The sequence below is a fragment of the Rhinatrema bivittatum genome, chromosome 4 (assembly GCF_901001135.1).
Source record: "Rhinatrema bivittatum chromosome 4, aRhiBiv1.1, whole genome shotgun sequence".
In the NCBI taxonomy this organism is placed as follows: domain Eukaryota; kingdom Metazoa; phylum Chordata; class Amphibia; order Gymnophiona; family Rhinatrematidae; genus Rhinatrema; species Rhinatrema bivittatum.
This window is the reverse complement of record NC_042618.1, coordinates 89,110,331-89,130,251: the sequence shown is the minus strand read 5'-3', so window position 1 is coordinate 89,130,251 and position 19,921 is coordinate 89,110,331. Positions and strand designations below refer to the sequence as shown.

At 41.5% G+C, this 19,921-nt stretch overlaps 1 protein-coding gene across 4 annotated transcripts in view; it reads left to right on the top strand.

Moving 5' to 3' along the window:
* The window catches only part of FANCM (FA complementation group M), a 293,517-nt gene that overhangs the window by 138,487 nt on the left and 135,109 nt on the right, over positions 1–19,921 (top strand). For all 4 annotated transcript variants that reach the window (XM_029598464.1, XM_029598463.1, XM_029598465.1 and 1 more), the window contains one exon: positions 8,876–9,025. In XM_029598464.1, the coding sequence (XP_029454324.1) occupies positions 8,876–9,025 (150 nt within the window). The remainder of the gene's footprint in view (positions 1–8,875; positions 9,026–19,921) is intronic.

Sequence of the window (19,921 nt, the reverse complement as noted above, 5' to 3'; positions counted from 1 at the left end):
ACCTAGACCAGCAACTGAATTTCAAGAAATATTAGTACGATCCTCAAAGAGGGTTTCTTCAAGCTCAACGTACTAAAAAAATTGAAACCCCTCCTACACACTCACGACTTCCGCACCGTCATCCATGCCATCCTTTCCTCCAATTGGGATTACTGTAACTCCCTCCTCCTAGGGCTACCCTACTCCACCATAAAACCGCTCCAAATGTTAGAGTGCTGTAGCCAGGACCATCACTAATGCCTGTAAATCAGACCATATCACGCCTATCCTTAAGGACTTACACTGGCTCCCCATCCCCTCTCTGATCATCTATAAAACCCTCACCATCATCCATAAATCCATAAACATTCACCACTCTAACTGGATCGACGTTCCCTTTACCCTCACACACTCTAAGCGTCCCATCAGAACAAACGACAAAGGTACTCTACAAGTACCTTCTCTCAAAGAAGCACACCTCTCCTCCACGAGGGAATGCACTATCTCAATTGCAGGTCCCTCTCGATGGAACTGTTTGCCTTCAAATCTCCGCCTCGAACCTTGCCCCATCAAATTCAAAAAGAAACTAAAGACATGGCTCTTTAGGCAAGCTTATCCGGACTAGTTTCCCACACCCATCCACCCGAAGAGTCTCCTTCCCATGACATGCACCACAGTATATTGTATCAAATCCAGAACCTTCTTAAATATTTTTTGATACTTAGTAGTTATATTGCTATTTTCTACTTAATCATGTTTCACTTTATTCATGTTTTGTTTGCTTTCATTCTGCCTCTCATTGTTGCTCGTTGATCCCCCCCCTCTCCCTGTTTCAGTGTACCTACCAGCAATTGTTTTGATGTAAACCGGCATGATGTACCGTATATAATGCCAGTATATAAAAGTTTTATAAATGATCCCTGTGTCCACAGGGGTCTCCCTTCAGTCTTCTTTTATTCCGTGCTGCAGTTAGCATCGCTTTTAGGAGCTCTGTAAGAAATTTCTCACAACTTTTCCTCACGGAAACAGTTGAAGTTTTACTTCACAAATTATTTTTCCCTACACAGGTCTCCCTTTGCGTACGTTTCATCAATGCTCGGTGAGTACTATGCCCTGTTTTTTGGTTGGTTCCTGTCACCTCACTAACGGTTTACTCGGGTTACCAACCGAACTGCGGCCTTCTCTCTCCCTATGTTTTTATTTATTTATTTATTTATTTATTTAAAGCTTTTCTATACCGGCATTCATGATACAATCATATCATGCCGGTTTACATATAACAAGGGGTGCAATAACTTTCTTTTAACCAGTGTCGAGGAAGTAAAATCTCATGTTGCTGACAGAGGGGAACCTCTGTCAGCAACATGAGATTGCTTCGAGACATCCTCCCGTTGCTAGTAATGGGACACTGTACTCGATAGTAACCTGACTTCCAGCCTCTGATTTACGGCCCTAAGTCCAGGATAAACAACTTATCTGCCAAGCAAAAGCTCCAACAGATAATGCCTCACTTGCAAGACCACCGCGAGACCTGCGACAGCTCTCTTTGTTTCTTGCACAGCAGAGAGAGACGCTAGAACGACCTTTTACCACTCACGTTCTTGCCTGAGACCAATGGTTGGACAGGCTCCTAGATTCTTCAACCTTGCCAGGCAACAGAGCAGTCATCCAATTGAGCACCAGGGCTTAGGGCTCCGTTCCCCGAGTGCGACAAGGCAGAGGATTTTAATCCCTCTATTTCCTTCTTTCACCGGAAAGCAGGTGATCTCCGCCCATCCTGCACCTTAGAAATCGCAATAATTTCTTCAGAAAGAAAAGTTGAGAATCGTGTCTCTCAGCACCATACTTCCCTTACTACAGTAAATAGCTTGCCTCTATCCTCTGGGCTTTCTATGCGCTCCATAGTGAGTTAACAATATTTTCAATATCAGCTTCACTATTCAAGCTAGATTTGACTACTTGTGTATTTCACCAAATGCCTAGCAGTGACTGCCGCTTATCTACATAGAACAACAGCATTCACGCCTTTCCTTGCCTGTTCGACTGCCTAATAAGGAGTCAATCCGAGCGAGAAGCTAATTTGTCTAACAGTCACTATAAATCTTCTAAATTTGCCTTGGATTTCTGATCACCTACCATAAATAACATATGGAGCAGTTCGGGGGCACTACAGTCGCAACAGACTTCCTGCCCAACAACCGTGCAGACATCCTGTCAAATTCTCCACATCTCTGTGTGTATGCAACATAGCCTCAGCCCATCAACTCTTTCATTGCTGGGCCATGGGGGTTTCACTATCCACGTCACTCATATAGCCAATCTAGCCATGAGTAAGATTCAGTGGATTTTCAATTTTCAGTGGCTCTAAGCAGTTCAACCGCTTTCTTCCCTGATCCATATCACCGATCTAGTACCAAATCCTCGTATGATCTTGGCCACGGTCACATCCATCTTGGGTTGAGGAGCTCATATCAACACCCTCCAAACCCAAAATGCGTCTACTGCACTCCATGAACAATTTTACATAAACTTCCTGGAGTTACTAGCCATGCGTTCTTTCTTTATGCCTTAAAATACTGCCTCTGACACAAACCTTTGTCACTATGTTGTCTGTGTGTATGCACAATGTGGTATTCCAACACACAAGCATGCACAGCCTTTTATCTGCTCTGCCAGAAGGCCGCGCAGCTCTAGCCCTGGGCCCTTGCTCACTCTATGCATCTTCGGCCCTCTTATCTGATAGGCATACCGAACGCTCTGACAGACCATCTCCATAGATGTCTCCATCCTCACGAATGGTCTTTGAATCCATGTGTAGCGAGCAAAATCTTCTAGTGCTAAGGTCAACCAATCTTTGACCTCTGCATCCGAATCAAACCACAGAGTGGACAGATTCTACTCCCTACACATGCATCGAAATGCATTACCAGGGACGCCTTTGCTCGCCCTGCAACAAAGACCTACTATATGCGTCTCTTCCGATACCGCATATAACCAAAACTCTGGTGATGCTACAGTAGGACAGGTTTCCAGTGATTCCCATAACATGTCCTGGCCTTGACAAGTATGCTCCCCCATACTTCTCAACCTATCACTCCAGTAACCAATTCGCCTGCCCACAGGTCAGTCTCATAACACAGACTCACTGTTCTCAGGTACTGGTACCTTCACAACAGCCTTCCACATGTAAATCTTTCCATTCCAAATGGACATGATGTGCATAAAAAGGTATTAGCCCCCTTTTTTTTTCTGCACCAGTCCATCTCTTAGGCTATATAGCATACCCCTTGGGTTCTGGTCCCCGGACATCCTCAACCCCTTATGAGTCAGCTTATCATGGATTCTCTACAGATTAAGCCTCCTCTATGATCACGGAGTATGGAATGGGGCCTACATGTAATGCTTACATGACTCATACGTTTCCTGTTGGAGCCTTTGCATTCCTATAACTTTAACATACTACCATGGGAAATCCTTTCCCTCATAGCCATTACTTCTGCTAAAAGGGTCTGTGAGTTACAAGCCCTTGCTTCATACTCAACCAACACTAGGTTCCTCCGTGACTGAGTGGTCCTCCGTACTCACCCTAATATTCTTAAGGTAGATGCAGCCTCTCACCTTACTCAGAATATACTCTGCCCACTTTTCCCAAGGCCTCTTTCTCACCAGAGCGAGAGTTTTCCACAATTTGGACCGTAAGCGTGCACTTGCATTCTTTCTAGACTGCACTGCACTCCATATACAACACACCCAGCTCTTTCCTTCTTTGACAAAGACAAGCTGTGAGTTCCAGTGGGCAAACAAATTCTCTCCAATTGACTGACTAGCAGACTGTGTCGAATTCTGCTATGAAAAGCAGGCCTTCCTCTCCAGGGGTGAATGAAGGCACATTCTCTAACAGACATGATAACATAGGTACCACACTTTCGTTCAGTTGCCGACATTTCCTAGGCTGCGACTTGTAACTCTCTTCACACATTCGCAGCCCCCTACTGCTTACATATGGAAGTCTATCAAGACTCTGCCTTTGGCCATCCTGTCTTGAAATGCTTTCTTCCACTATACTCCCCAACTCCTTCTACAACCACCTGTTGTGATGTCAGGCTGCCTCATCATTGCCAATAGCACCCCAATTATTGTGCCTGTGCACGGATTGCCTGCTATTGGCCTGTTGTAATGTGAGTCAACCTGTAGCTTGCTAATCACCCATATGTGAGGACTACCATCCTGCTTGTCCTGTGAGAAAGCAGAGTTGCTTACCTGTAACAGGTGTTCTCCCAGGACAGCAGGATGTAGTCCTTACGAAACCCACCTACCACCCTGAGGAGTTGGGTCCGCATACGTTTTATTTTTCGCTCGCACTTTTTGTTACAAACGAGACTGAAGGGAAAGACCCCTGTGGACACAGGGATCATAGCATGCTGGGCATGCTCAGTGTGCCAGTGTCAGTCAAAGCTTTATAGAAACTTTGCTAGAAAAGTTTTCCGTGATAGGGCTCCGTCCAGTGACGTCACCCATATGTGAGGACTACATCCTGCTGTCCTGGGAGAACACCTGTTACAGATAAGCAACTCTGCTTTTCTTGTTTTTATCTTAAGTTTGCTTTTGCTTCATTCAAATATTATTTGAAAATTGTGTTGCAAGGTATACACCAAGAGTTCCCTGAAGAACTATGCATGTCTTCCGAGGCACAGATTGGATTCAGTTACTTAGAAGGAAATTGTCATTTAAGAATTGGATCCTATTGCAGTGTTGGATAGAACTTTTCACCTGAAGTAATAAAATTAATATGAAAAATGTTTTATGATTTTAGTCAGAATTATGGTATGCAGCAGGAAACACTACCCTGTTGGATGGCAGCTTTTATAATGTCTGTTATCTCAATGTAATGTAACCTTAATTAGGCCATTCAGACCAGCTTATCTTAAAATAAATAAAGCGCTCAGTACAGAAGTGCATAGATAGAAACATTTAGTGCGCTTCTTGGATACGAAGTTATTTAGTCAGTTTCTTTGAAAAATATTTTTCCGTCAGCAAGTAGGTATGGATTAGCCATTACACGTAGGTGATGTCATCCAGTGGCACCAGCATGGATCCAGCTGTCAGAGCTCAACAAAGACATTTACTCAGCAAACATAGATTGCCTCATGAGCTTTGTTTGAGCTACTGCGTGAGCATGTTCTCAAGTCTCTGCGTTTTGTTGTCTGACCTCAATGATTGTCTTAGTGATTTTTTTTTCTGCCTTGTGTTTTGCTTTTCCAAAACTACTGACTTGGCAGCTCTTCAACAATTTTCAGTTCTACCCAAAAAAAATTAGAAATGGAAAAATCTAGGGCCAAGAAGTCCACGATCAGTGGCTTCAAGGCTTGCATCTGTGGGAGTTGAATGTCTATCACAGATATGCAATTGGGTTGCCATTGCTGCCTGGGGCTGGATCATGATTCTGCCAACTTGTGTAGATCAGTAGAATGCCTCCCACAGGTGCAGCAACATGCACCTGGAAAATGGAGGCCTTGTGAAAGGTACAACACAGCTGCTCCTTGATCCAGAGTGAAGTGATGATGACTCTCAACATAGAAAATCAAAGTGAGATAGCTGTCCACCCTTCTCCCCGCCCCATGCTGCCAGTTCCTGGATCCATCTCAAATTAGGTAAATCATGGCTCATAGGAGTAAAGTGCTGGTTTGAGGTGCAGAGAATAATATTTAATAAGTGCAAGGGATCACTTTTGCAGCTGTGCTGAAGAAGCCTGCATTTTTGGTATTGTTTTCTACCGGAGTGGAGCTAGCTTTGACCCCTGAGGCAGAACAAAGATCTCCACAATGTAGGTGCCATCTTTCTTTATGGTTTGGAAGATCCCTATGGCACAGAGCCACCTCTTGACCATCTGAGCCTGGCATTACTTGCCTTCATGGTGTGGATTTATGTATTTATTTAAAAATGATTTATATACTGCTAATGTAGTCGGTGGTTTACAATAAAACATGCATAAAATCAGATCAAAAAATACATAATCCTTAACTTCACAAAAAATCTTAAAATAACTAAGTGATTCAAAATGTATCTCATAAAACAGTTAAATGCTGACATATTACCTGAAACCTCTTAAATCACTAGACACTGCCTTACTGCTCTAAAGCTTCCAAACTACTATGTAATCAGGTTCTTAATATTAGCTCACCAAAAGCTTGCCGGAACAATGTTTTGAGTCCATTTTTTAAAAAAGTTTTTTTTGTCACTTGGTAACCTTAAACTCTCTGGCATAGTATTCCACAATAAAGGACCTGCTATGGAGATAACTCTCTCCCTAGCCTCACTCAGTTGTGCTTGCTGAATCTTGAGGATAGACAGCAAGCTTTTATTGGCAGACCATAAATTACATGAAGGGGTGTGCAAGTGAAGCTTTATACCTAACCAGGAGATGTCATCTCTATGAATTATATGTGTAATAGGTATAAAACTTTATTGCACCCTATACCGAATTGGCAACCAATGTAAATTGAATAAGATGGTTATGTGATCATATCTATGTAAAGGTCTAATAGTATTTGCAGGGACCCCTAAAAATAACGAGCTGCAATAATCTAAACCTGCAAAAATCATGGTCTGGAGTAATAATCTAAAATCTTCAGGGTCTAAAAATATTTGTAATCGTCTCAATAATCTTAGTTTTTAATAGCCAGTTCTAACTAAATTCCTAACATGCTGTTTCATAGAGAGCTTCAAGTCAATATCCCCAAGTCTTGCACCACAGACTGAATTTTCAGCTCTTGGTAGTTGAAGCGAAAAATGGGAAGCTCTTCAGTAATCTCACACCTAGAGATAAGTATTTAGTTCTGATTTATTAACATTTAACGCTAACCTATTAATCAACTATTTCTGAATGACAGACATATAAATCGCAAGTTCCTTTAACTATCCAGCTATTGATGTCATCATAGGGAGAGTGAACTGGATACCGTCCACATAGATTGGATTTGAATTTCAGAATCTATCTAGCAGTTTACAAAGAGGGGTTATACATTGAATAGAGTTGCTGATAAACTAGACCCTTGTGGAACCCCTGTTACATTAACCCATGCTATGTACTTGAGTCAAAACTGACTGCAAATTTTCTGTTGCAAATAAATGAGCAAAATCATTTCGAGACAAGGGGTTAATCAAAATGCTATGAACTATGGTGCTGAATAATGCTGTAATATTGAGTAAAACCAAAAGGTATTGGTGGTCATAGTCAAATCCATGGAATACACTGCCAAGACCATGAAAGGAGCAAAGTTTTGATGCTCCTGTTCTTCCTAAATCCATATGGTCTTTGATTCAATAAATTGTCTTCTAAATAATTACAAAGTTGTTTGGACAGTTTTTTCAATTACCTTTGCTAGGCAAGGGATATTTAAAATCAGCCTGTAAATCAGTTTCTAAGAGATTTAAATGAGAATTAATAAGCTTAATATAGCCATTCTCAGTGAGTCAGGGAACACATTTCTTTCAATGAATCAGTTTTTGCCGCAGAAGGAGAAATCTTCTCTTAGATTAGTTTAAGGGAGCACGGTGTAGTCTCCTTTTTTATTCCTTTTTAAAGAGGTGGAGGACATTATTGATTTGGATTAGAAAACCTTCCAACAGAAGATTCTTCAAAGTCATTTGGAGAAGGTTCTCTGCTTTGGTTTGGGGCCAGCTGGCTGGATTGTTTCTCCTGTGGCCCAAGAGACTTGCTTCAATATCTATTCTTCCTCTTATCTTCAGGAGTAAGACCCTCTTAATTAAAGTTCATCTAAGTTATATTGTGGCATATCATCAGGTGGAAGCACCTCTGCTCTCCTTCCACCTATTATATCGAAGATCATTAGAGATTTATGGCATTTCAAGCTTCTGGTCAGTAAACCTCCAGTGCCTTGGCACCTTAGCATAGTTCTAGCTCAGCATGTGAAACCTCCATTCAAACATCCAAATCAGTGGCCTTGAATTTTCTCATCTGGGAAGTGTTGATTCTTGCAGGCTCAAATTGTAAGTGAATTGCAGATACTGGTATCCCACTCACCATACCTGGGGGCTGTTTTCACAACAATATGGTTCTACGTTCTTGCTATAAATTCCTTCCAAAAATGGTATATGCATTTTACGTTAATGAAACTAGTGTGCTACCTACTTTTTGAGACCATATATGCACAGAGGAGCAAGAGCTCTTCACTGAGCAAGTCAGCCTCATCATCAAGCTTTTCAGCTGTTAATTTGAGACAGGCACTTGCCAAGAGAACTGTCTTATTGTCTAGTGGACTGAATGGCACACTTGTGCACTGGCTGGCTTGCAGATCACAGATAATCAAGACTCAGGTGAGATCCCATGGTGACGTCAGTGGCTCATCTAAGGGTTATCTTGATAATATTTGCAAAGCTGCTACTTAGTCTTCAGTTTACACCTTCATGTCCCAGTACTGTCTCGAAGGGGCAGTAACTTTGGACAAGCAGTTTTGTGCAACCTGTTTTCTCAGTAATCCGCTCTCCACTGGGCCAGGTTTAGTTGTTACTTTGCTTTGCAGCCATCTGGTTGGGATTCACCACATGCAGTGACTGATTTCTTGCCTGCTTGTCAGCAAAGAGAGCAGGTTTGCTTACTTGTAAACTGGGTTCTCTGTAGACAGTAGCATGAATTAACCTTACTTAATATCCACCCGCCTCAGTGGAGAGTGGACTCCTCGCTAAAGTTCTGGAAGGAGGGCCTCATGAGGCAGCATGCATAGGAACTGCATCATGATCAGCTGAGTGCTGGGTTTGTGTCTGTCACCCTTCTGTTTACGGAGAACCCTATTTACAGGTAAGCAAACTTGCTTTACTGGGGGGGGAGGGTTTTTTTTTTTTTTGTTCTAACAACTTTCTTATTTTTCTAATGCAGGAATCTGATATTGAAGATGTTCATGAACTCTCTTTGAGCGAATGGAGAGTTTGGCAGAATCGCCCATTCCCTACCTACATGATTGATCATTCAGATCGGTGCAAGCTATTTATTAATGTCATGGATAAGATAGAAATGATGAGATATGAGGTAGGCACATTGTGTGTTCAGCTAACATGTAGTCTACTATTGGCATGAAAAGCCCCATCCCTATATAAGCTGCTTGCTTGCTTATTTATTTAGACATTTTATATACCGTCGTTCCACAACAATTTACAAGATGACATTCATAGTTATATATTCAACAGATAAACCTAGACAAAACAAAACGATTGGTCATGATGTTGGAGTTCATATGTAGGTATTAATTTCTGTCTATCTAGAGACTGTTTCTGGGGCAAATGGAATTACGACCAAAGCCATAAGGCAAGGAGTGTTGGTAATAACAGATAAGGTATTTTTCACTTCTTAGTCTGTGGGTTGTTTGAGAATCATGCATTCTTTCATTTGATTTATTCTTCTTGCTGCGATTATCAAAATACTGATTTAGTTTTTATGTTGTGGGAATGGGGAAAGAGTTTGTAATTTATTATGGCAATAGCATTGCTTTTGGAATTGAGAAGGCAAGTTAACATCTAGGAAAAAAATGTTTAATTCAGAACCTATTCAACTCAACAAATTTACTACAGTTGGACAATGAAAGCTGTCTTTGACTGACTAGGATTTGACTGAGCTAAACAGAAACATGAAGTTTATAATTTAAAGAATGCTACTTAATCACATGATGTGTGGCATTAAGGTTAACTCTCTGAAAATGTTCTGCCGAGAGAATGTATTCAGGATCTTCTGAGGCCAGCACACAATAGTAGCAGTAATCCTAGTTTGACAGACAGGCGGGTTTAATGCTTCTTAAGCAGAGCTGCTTATTGCTGCTTTGATGCTGGGATTACTTGTCCTGAGGGGACAGGGGTAACTCTCCCCCCCCCCCCCAAAATGTTTGGCTGTTGTATTCTAAGAAACATATTAAAATAAGTGGTCTCCATATGACTGTGTGCAACTTTTTATAGTTCCATTTTGGGTTAAAACAGAAGTACTTTCTAGATTGTTCCTCATATAAATTGCTTGTTTCACGACTCTTGTTGCTCATTATTTCTGTATAATTACTAGTTCTTTTCTTTCCTATCCTAGTATTTTTTTTTTTTTTTTGAAAGGTTAAAGCCATGTTCTGCTTTTTAGAATGTTTCTTGGTCGATAAGCAGGCTTGAATTGGCCATTAATGCATGAGTGATGTCACCTGACTTGAGCATGTGTGGTAGTCCCCTGCATGTGTGTTGCCTGATGAGTGCTTCCCTTCCCCCCCCCCCCCCCCCCTTCCCGGTTTGTCTTTCTGTCTGTGCAGTAGCTGTTCCCAGTCTCTAAGATTTGTTGGGCTTTTTTATTTAGTGTTAGCTTTTTCTCTTGCTGTTGCTTTAGCAGCCCCTCAACAGAATTATTTAGTTCTTAAAAAAAAGAAACATCCAAAGCCAAGAAACCTGCAGTCAAAGGGTTTAAGGCCTGCATTTGTGGATGCTGGATGTCAATTACAAATCCCTATTCTTTCTGCTGATGCTTTTTTTGGTGTGGATCGTGACACTGCCAGCTGTTATGGTTGGAATTCCCTGAAGGTGCAATTGCACTGTGCCTGGAAGATGGAGGCTGTGGAAGGTACAGTTGGGCAAGAACCCAAAGACTCTGCACTGTTTTAGCATTCGGGTCTGTTGATGCCATTAAATAAAATAAGAAAGCCAGGCCTTGGAAGGGCCTGAGGTACCATTTTTCAAATTGGTGCTGACTTGACCTTGCCCCAGCCCTATTTTATATGAAAAGTGGGGGATGGGAGGGACCTTATCCCTGCAACTTTTAAAATTTTGATTGGGAGGGGCTCCATCATTGCGTGAACTGGTATTTGTTTTTGGGATTTGGATGTTGGGGCTGCCTCAAACGACTGCCTTGGGATGAGAAGGTGAATCAGGTTTGACCCCCCCCCCCCCCCTGCACAATTTTTACACTTTGGGGCACCATTTTTTTCCATTGATTGGCCCTTTAAATCTAACATGGGAGCATTGGGACCTGTTAGGATCTCTATGCTCCAGCGTTAGGTTACTGTTTTTCTAGGAACTAAAGCTAAATAACATGGCTGACAACTTTCAAAGTTGTCCGCATTCACTTATTTACTTGGGATTACATATGCATGAACTGCTTTGCTTGGATTTGCAAAATTCATGCATGCAAATCTCATGCAAAGGAGGTTATAATAGGGCAGGTAATCTGTGGAAAATTTCTTTTTTAAGAAAGATTCAAAATACCTGGTTATTTGGATGCAATTAGGAGAGTTAGAACATGAGCTGGTAAGTCTAAAGGCAACTTATTTCAGATGGTTACAAGTAAAACAAAAAGTTAGATTATAATTAGATTCAATTTGTGATTTTAAGGTGTTTTGTGGAATTTAATGCTATAATTTTAATATTTGTAATCGTTTCTTATCTAATGTTATATCTGAGGCGACTCCCCTTGATAGTGTACAGAAATAAATAAAAAAAATGTGCAAATTATAGATATTGCCACGATAGGGCTGCATTTTGCGATATGAGTTGTTTGTGTGTTAGCCCTACTGCAGCATGACTAATCTCCCAGTAAGGGATTTCATTACTAAAGCACGTAAAAAACGGTGTTAAAATGTGATTCTAATGCACACATTAATGCTCCTTCTTACGTCTGACTCACTCCATAATGGATAATAACTGGAAGAACCCTTCTACCAAGGGGAGAACCAAATAACATCAAAATTGTGCATTAAGTGGTATATCATATTAATGCATCTGTGTTATTGTGCTCGCTTAAAGCAAAAGACTTAGACTGTAAGTTTCATAGGGATTTAGGCAGGTAAAGTAGTGTTTTACCTAAAGAAATGGTCCTTCAGAAAATTGAATGAGTAATAGGAGTATAAAATTATGCGTATTGTGGTTACATTTGGCTAATTGTGGGGTAGACCTGTGACTGGCTGCACTCACAGACCATACTGTGAATGGAAATGCCCAGCATCCGGACCCACCATGCCCTTCTTAGGTGCATGTATACTTTAAAGGCCTTGTGGCGGGAAAGCCCTCTGCTGGTACGCACCAATGAAATCAATGGCTCCTGTACTCAAGCGCCCCACCGGCACTTTGATGCCTTGGCTACGGGTCTCCAACCTTGATCAGTGCATGTTCCTGTGTTCCTGTTTGTTGCTGATTTGTGCCTGTGCTCCAGCCTTGCTTCGTCCAGTACCTCTTATGTGTCTTCATCTATCCTTGGCCTGACCTCTTGGTTTGGACCTGATCATGATTGCCTGCTGCCTGGACCTTCTTACCTTACAACAGACTGTTTACTTGCCACCTGCCCTGACCATTGGCCTATTCTCAGTATCTCGAGCCTGCTTTCTGTCCTGACCCTGACGTGCACTTGGACTTTTTCTGTCTCTACTGCCCTAAGGACCTAACTAAATCCTACCAGCCACCAGAACCCAAGGGCTCAACCTGTGGGGAAGGCGGCTGGTATAGGGTATAGGTCTGTTCTTCTTCAGGGCGAGTTTGCCAGCTGTTGGCATAGACCTTGTAGGTTTGCCCAAGAGGCTGCATCAGCTACTTCTCAGTAGCAAGGGCTCACTCTCGTCACAGTAGCAAGGGCTCACTCTCAGAGATCCATATTTTATGCCACTTGCCTGGCTAAGTTCTGACTTAGCTGGACAAGTGGTGGGATTTGAAAATCCAGTCGTGCTGACTGTGGCCCCAAGATGGCTGGATAACTGTTTATTAGTCTAAAAAGCTATCTGGCTAGCTCAGGGATAGGTGAAGGGGTGGAGATTTTTTAGGTGGAGCCAGCTATCCAGCGGAATATCCCTGCAATGTTTGCTGGATAGGTTTATCTGGCTAACTTTGCTAGCCAGCCAGCACCTGAATTTGGACCTTTGTAAGCGCATAACTTTATGCTCATAGGGGAAAAGTGTTGCAAGGGATTTAATCAAGTTGGGGTTGGGACTTGTGCACACTTTCTTGATTTTTAAAAACTGCGTGCAAATTCTCTCAATAAAACTGCATGCACCAAATAACATGTAATTAAGTTTGCATAATTTTGCAGGGATAATGTTTTTTAAATGTACTTACATGCATAAGTTCACTTTTGAAAGTTGGTGTAACTTGGGTGCTTAACAGTCTGACATTTTCTGCAGCCTATTATAAAATTTCCTCCTTAGCTATATCTCTGGAGGCATAGTTGACTTTATGCATTAATGAGAAGTTCATAAAGTTTAAATAAGCTGACTTTGTATTTAATCAGCTCATTTAAACTTTTTACATACAAGTCTGCATTTTGTGTAAAATGTTTAATACTTGTGGTAATACTATCATTTAACACATTTTAAGTGCATTTGCAGGTATTTAATGTGTGTGTTTATTTTTAAATGCTGCAGCATCAAACTGGTTGGTTGGTGTTCAGCATAGTTTAGTATATGTACAATATGTATTAATCCATTCTCTCCATCTGGACTAAACTTTGATCTGGAATGATTTAATATTGCCCAACAATTGATAAGTACATGAAAGTTACAAGGCATGTATTTAAACATTCCATCTTCAGCCCCCTGATGCAGATCAATGGTCAATGTTGGCGTTCTTTTGACTTTCAGATGGACTCATTCAAATGGCTCTAAGAAACATTTTATTAGAATAAGAAAAATTGCTTTAAAAATATGAATTCACTATATACACCATGGCCTATGATGAAATAAAAGGCAATGAAGGCGCCATTTCACCTGGAGTGCCTATTATGATTGGCTAATACTTAAGGAATAATAAATTTGTTAATGTAGGGGTTCCCTCATTGTCTTTTGACACAGTATATTGCTGTTGATATTCCTTCAATATATATCAATGCTGTAATAGCAGTACAGATAGCGAAGATCAAATCAATAATGGTGAGAAGTTTTATGTTTAAGGTCTTTCAGTTAGGGTTTTTATTTTTCCCGAGAATTTGACAAGAACAAAAACAAAAGAAAATCAAGGGGAGAAAATTATTCATCATTTTTCCAGGAGAAATTGAAATGTATTTTTGTGGACAGAAGTCTAACTGTCCCATTCACTCCTGCCTATGTGACCTCTCCTCAAATGAATCGTCAAATGATCCTGATACCTTTACTTCTCTCCAGAACATGTCCCCTTTTTCTCCCACTCTCCTTCTTCATGGTCTTCTTTTTCAAAAATATCCTTCACCCTTCCCCCAAACATTATTGATCCTTAGTGGCTGTGGTGAATCCAGATTGCTCTTCCCTCCATTTTTGGCAGCTTCTCATGTTCCCGTGTTCTACAGTGCAGCCTGCACTGCATTTTTGACTTGCCAGGAAGTTCTTCTGGTGGGGGGCAGCTGCTTGCTTGGGTGGGTGACTGCAGAGCTGTGTTAGGATTGGTGCTTTAGCTTAAGCTGTTTTCTAGCAGTAAACCAGCAGGCCAATCCTTCTCCAGATGGTAACTGAGCTCTCCTACAGGAGCTGAGAGGAGCTATGCAGGCTCAGTTTGGTATGATCTAATCTTCCTACATCAGGGAAGCAGGCAAATAAATGAAGTTACATAGAACTGAGCCTATGTGGCTCCTTTCTTCTCCTGTAGGAGAGTGCAGCTGCTGTTGGGAGAAGGTTTGAGACATATTTTAACTGCTCGGGGGAGAGCGGGAATTGAATGCAGCAGGCTCTTATGCTTCACTGGCTCCCAGATGCTGTTGAACGCTGCATCTACAGCTAAAGCCACATAAAATTAGGATGAAAACTGGTTTAAACCTAAAAAGAAGGACCCTACCTCATTTGTAATAGGTTAGGTGGGTAGGGAAGGAGTCATAAGAAGTTTCAATTCTTGGAACAGTTAGGAGGTATTGGGAGTGTCTTTGGTATTTTCAGTACATTATGGGATGTTGAATTAGGCATGGTCCAGGGTAGGTTCTGGATAGAGATCTTTAAGCTGATTAGTATAAGGGTGAGTCACTGGAAAATGAAAAATATTCCAGGAAGGTGGACCTAATAGTCAAGTCTTGCATGAATTTCTAAATCCAAGATAATCTTCAATGGCTCTTAATACTTATGAAGCTGCATTCCACAATTTGGGTCCCATCATGTGACTGTTTTATTGTTTGTTAGACAACTTGGAAATGCGCAGGTGGAATATCTGTATGGACAAGACAGAATGAGAAGTGTTCTAAAGGAGTTTAAGTGGTCAGATGCTTGACATTTAAGAGTGTGTGAAAAAGTGCAGTGTCATACATTTGGTGTGCAGATCTTTGAAGGAATTGTACATATTGGAAAGAGAAGAGCTGATATGCACTGACCAGGAGAGAGACCTTTGGGATGATGGTGTCTGATAATATCAAGATAGTGAATCAGTGTGATAAGGCAGTGGCCAGAGTCAGGAGAATGCTTGGTGTATAGAAAGAGCATAATCAGCAGAGAAAAGGAGATAATGCCCCTATACAGATCATTGGTAATACCTCACCTGGAATACTACATTCAGTTCTGGACTTATAGTGCTGCATATGTTGTGTAGCGCTATAGAAATGTTTAGTAGTCATGGTAGTAGAGGCCATATCTCAAATAGGAAAGAAGCTAGAGACGCTTCAGCGAACGGCAACCAGAATGATGTGGGGACTTGCACCAAAAGCTATATGAGATGAGACTGAAAGACCTACATATGTATACCCCAGAAGGGGGAATATGATAGAGACATTTAAATACCTGAAAAGTATTAATGGTGTACAAGAGGTAAACCTTTTCACTAGAAGGGAAGTTGTAGAACTAAAGGTCATGCTGTGAATCTTAGAGGGGGAAGACTCAAACAAATCAGGACATTTTTTACAGAAAGGGTAGGTGCTGCCCTTCTGGAGGAGACTGTGGAGACAAATGCTGTAGCAGATTTAAAAAATGTATAGGATAAGCATAGAGGGGCAAGAGGATGAAAATGAAGTACATTGGACTAACATGCACAGAGCAGCAATTTCATCCCAAAATAACAGTGGTACAATGAATCTGAGCTCCAAGAAAGCATGGAGGTAAGCTTCATGGAGTAGCAGTACCACCTCAAAACAGTAGTGGTATGACTTACATAGAAACGATAGCAGAAGAAGACCAAACAGCCCATCCAGTCTGCCCAGCAAGCCACGCACTTTATCCATTTTTTTTTTCCCTTTTTCTCTCCCACCTGTCACTATTGGCTTCCAGTACCCTCCAGCCCTAATTCCCCTCCACCCCACCACCAATCTAGAGAGCAGCGCCGTATCTGCATCCAAGTGACATCCAGGTCAATTAGGGGTAGCAATCGCCGCAACAAGCAGGCCACACCCCTGCCCCATACTCTTACCCACCCCTGTTTTTATTTTTTTGTTTGTTTTATTTTATTTTATTTTTTTTGAGATAGCAGCCCTCCATCCTTCCGCTCCGTGAAGGTGGAACACTAACTACTGGCCACTAGCATCCCGCTCCATGAATGCCTCTGTGGCTACTGCCGCTCCATGCAGTGTTTGAATGCCTCTGTGGCTACTGCCGCTCCGTGCAGTGTTTTGCTGCCTGTACTTTATTCACGCCCTCTAGACTTGATGGATCCTCAGTGTTTATCCCACGCCCCTTTGAAGTCGTTCACAGTTTTAGACTTCACCACTTCCTCCGGAAGGGCATTCCAGGCATCTACCACCCTTTCCGTGAAGAAATACTTCCTGACATTGGTTCTTAGTCTTCCTCCCTGGAGTCTCAGCTCGTGACCTCTGGTTCTGCTGATTTTTTTCCGACGGAAAAGGTTTGTCGTTGTCTTTGGATCATTAAAGTTTTTCAAGTATCTGAAAGTCTGAATCATATCACCCCTGCTCCTCCTTTCCTCCAGGGAAGTACATATTTAGATTCTTCAATCTCTCCTCATATGTCATCCGATGATGACCCTCCACCTTCCTGGTCGCCCTTCTCTGTACCGCTTCCATCTTGTCCTTGTCTCTTTGTAGATATGGTCTCCAGAACTCAACACAGTACACCAGGTGAGGCCTCACCAAGGACCTGTACAAGGGGATAATCACTTCCCTTTTCTTACTCGATATTCCTCTCTATGCATCCCAGCATTCTTCTGGCTTTTGCTATCGCCTTGTTGCATTGTTTCGCAGACTTCATATCATTAGACACTATAACCCCAAGGTCTCTCTCCTGCTCCGTGCTCATCAGCCTCCCCCCCCCCCCCCATCGAATACAGTTCATTCGGATTTCCACTCCCCATATGCATGACTTTGCACTTCTTGGCATTGAATCTCAGCTGCCATATCTTCGACCACTCTTCCAGTTTCCTTAAATCCCGTCTCATTCTCTCCACTCCTTCCGGTGTGTCCACTCTGTTGCAGATCTTAGTGTCATCCGCAAAAAGACAAACCTTACCTTCTATCCCGTCTGCAATGTCGCTCACAAAGATATTGAACAGGACCGGTCCCAACACTGATCCTTGCGGTACACCACTTAAAACCGCTCTTTCTTCGGAGAAAGTTCCATTTAACAGGACTTCATCAGGATTCAAAGAAAGGAGAAGCCAAGTCTATGTTGATTCTGATGGACTTGGCCATGCTTGAGATAGATACAAGAGGAGGCTTGAGAAATTGGGTGGAAGACCCAATGGGGAGTTGGTGTTGGGTTGTATTTAGGAATTTTATATGAATGTTTACCAAAAGAGGATGAATCTCAACTTGGCAGACTGGCTGGCCATTTTGGTCTTCATCTTCTATCATGTACTATGTTGCTATGAGAAGAAAAAAGAGAAGGTCGACCAAAATGATAAAGGTGGTGGAACTGGACCCTTATGAGGAAAGATTAAAGAGGTTAGGGCTGTTCAGCTTGGAGAAGAGACGGCTGAGGAGGGGATATGATAGAGGTGTTTAAAATCATGAGGTCTAGAACGGGTAAATGTGAATCGGTTATTTACTCTTTTGGCTAATAGAAGGACTAGGGGGCACTCCATGGAAGTTAGCATGTAGCACATTTGAAACTAATTGGAGAAAGTTCTTTTTCATTCTACGCACAATTACACTCTGGAATTTGTTGCCAGGGGATGTGGTTAATGAGTTACTGAAGCTGGGTTTAAAAAAAGGTTTGGTTAAGTTTTTGGAGGAGAAATCCATTAGCAGCTATTAATCAAGTTGACTTAGAAAATAGCCACTACGATTACTAGCATCAGTAGCATGGGATCTACTTAGTGTTGGGATACCTGCCAGATACTTTGTGGCCTGGATTGGCCACTATTACAAACAGGATGCTGGGCTTGATGGAACCTTGGTCTGACCCAGTATGGCATTTTCTTATGTTCTTATATGTCAGTGCTGTGAAATTTAATTTCTCCAAAATAGTGAGGAGGGAAAGGACAGTAAACCATCAGGAAATTACACATACACCAGGATACAAAAAAATAAACCAGGAAAATAAACTAGTGTAGTAACCCTCTGCTTTCCCCATCAAAGTTAATGTCTTTAGTACAGAGACAGTCATGGTATCTTCCATGGTTTAAAGCCATCCCTTTGCATTACCCTGGAATAGTGTCCTAGTAGGAGAGGAGATGATCTGCTGGAGAGCTTCCAGGGAGATGGTTAGAGCTGAAAACTCCTTCCTGAGAGAAAGTGATTTAGTTGGTAAATCAGGCTCTTGGATTATTATAAATATTTATATTGAAATGCTTTATAACAGGTAGATGGAAAAATCCAACCAATCTGCCTGGTTCTTGGTAATAGATATATTACTTATGTATGTCTCTAAAATAGAAAATGTAGATGTATACTTAATATTGTGTATTTGTAATAGAAATACAAACTTCTGTGTAAAATGTACATGTATCTGTAAATTAGTTGCTTTCTCCTTACTATGGACTCTAAAGATTTACCCACTTAAAGTGAGAGAGAGCCCTTTGATAAAATAGTTCTGTCGTCTACAAATTGTGAACACATAGGCTTGTCCTAGTGCATGTGGTGCATACGTAATCCATAAGATTTATGCTTAGTGATTTTCAGTATAACAAGAGGATGCTATAAAATGCCTGGTATACTACGGTAAGTGATGCATAAAAGGAATAAGGCAATCCAGTGATATTAATATGACTACTTTAGAATTATATAATACTTTCTAAGTAGAGGAAATGCTACAGGTAATTCACATGAACAGATATTCCTGATTGTGCTTCTGCATTAATTCCTGATGAAAAGTTAAAACATGAGTGTCTCCTCTTGGGCAGCCAACTTATAATTTGCCATAAATACTTAAGAACATAATAACAAGAAACTGCCATGCTGGGTCAGACCAAGAGTCCATCAAGCCCAGCATCCTGTTTCCAACAGAGGCCAAACTAGGCCACAAGAACCTGGCAATTACCCAAACACCAAGAAGATCCCATGCCTCTGCATTAATAGCAGTGGCTATTCCCTAAGTAAACTTGATTTTTAGCAGTTAATGGACTTCTCCTCCAATAACTTATCTAAACCTTTTTTTGAACCCAGCTACAGTAACTGCACTAACCACATCCTCTGGCAAGAAATTCCAGAGCTTTATTGTGCATTAAGTGAAAAATAATTTTCTCCTATTACTCTAAAATGTGCTACTTGCTAACTTCATGGAATGCCCCCTAATCCTTCTATTATTCGAAAGAGTAAAATAACAGATTTCACATCTACTCGTTCAAGACCTCAAGACCTCTCATCTTAAAGACCTCTATCATGTCCCCCCTCAGCTGTCTCTTCTCCAAGCTGAACAGCCCTAACCTCTCCAGCCTTTCCTCATAGGGCAGCTGTTCCATCCCCTTTATCATTTTGGTTGCCTTTCCCTGTACCTTCTCCATCGCAATTGTATCTTTTTTGAGATGCGGCGACCAGAATTGTACACAAAATTCAAGTTGCAGTCTCACCATGGTGCGATATAGAGGCACTATGACATTTTCAGTTTTATTAACCATTCCCTTCCTAATAATTCCTAACATTCTGGTGCTT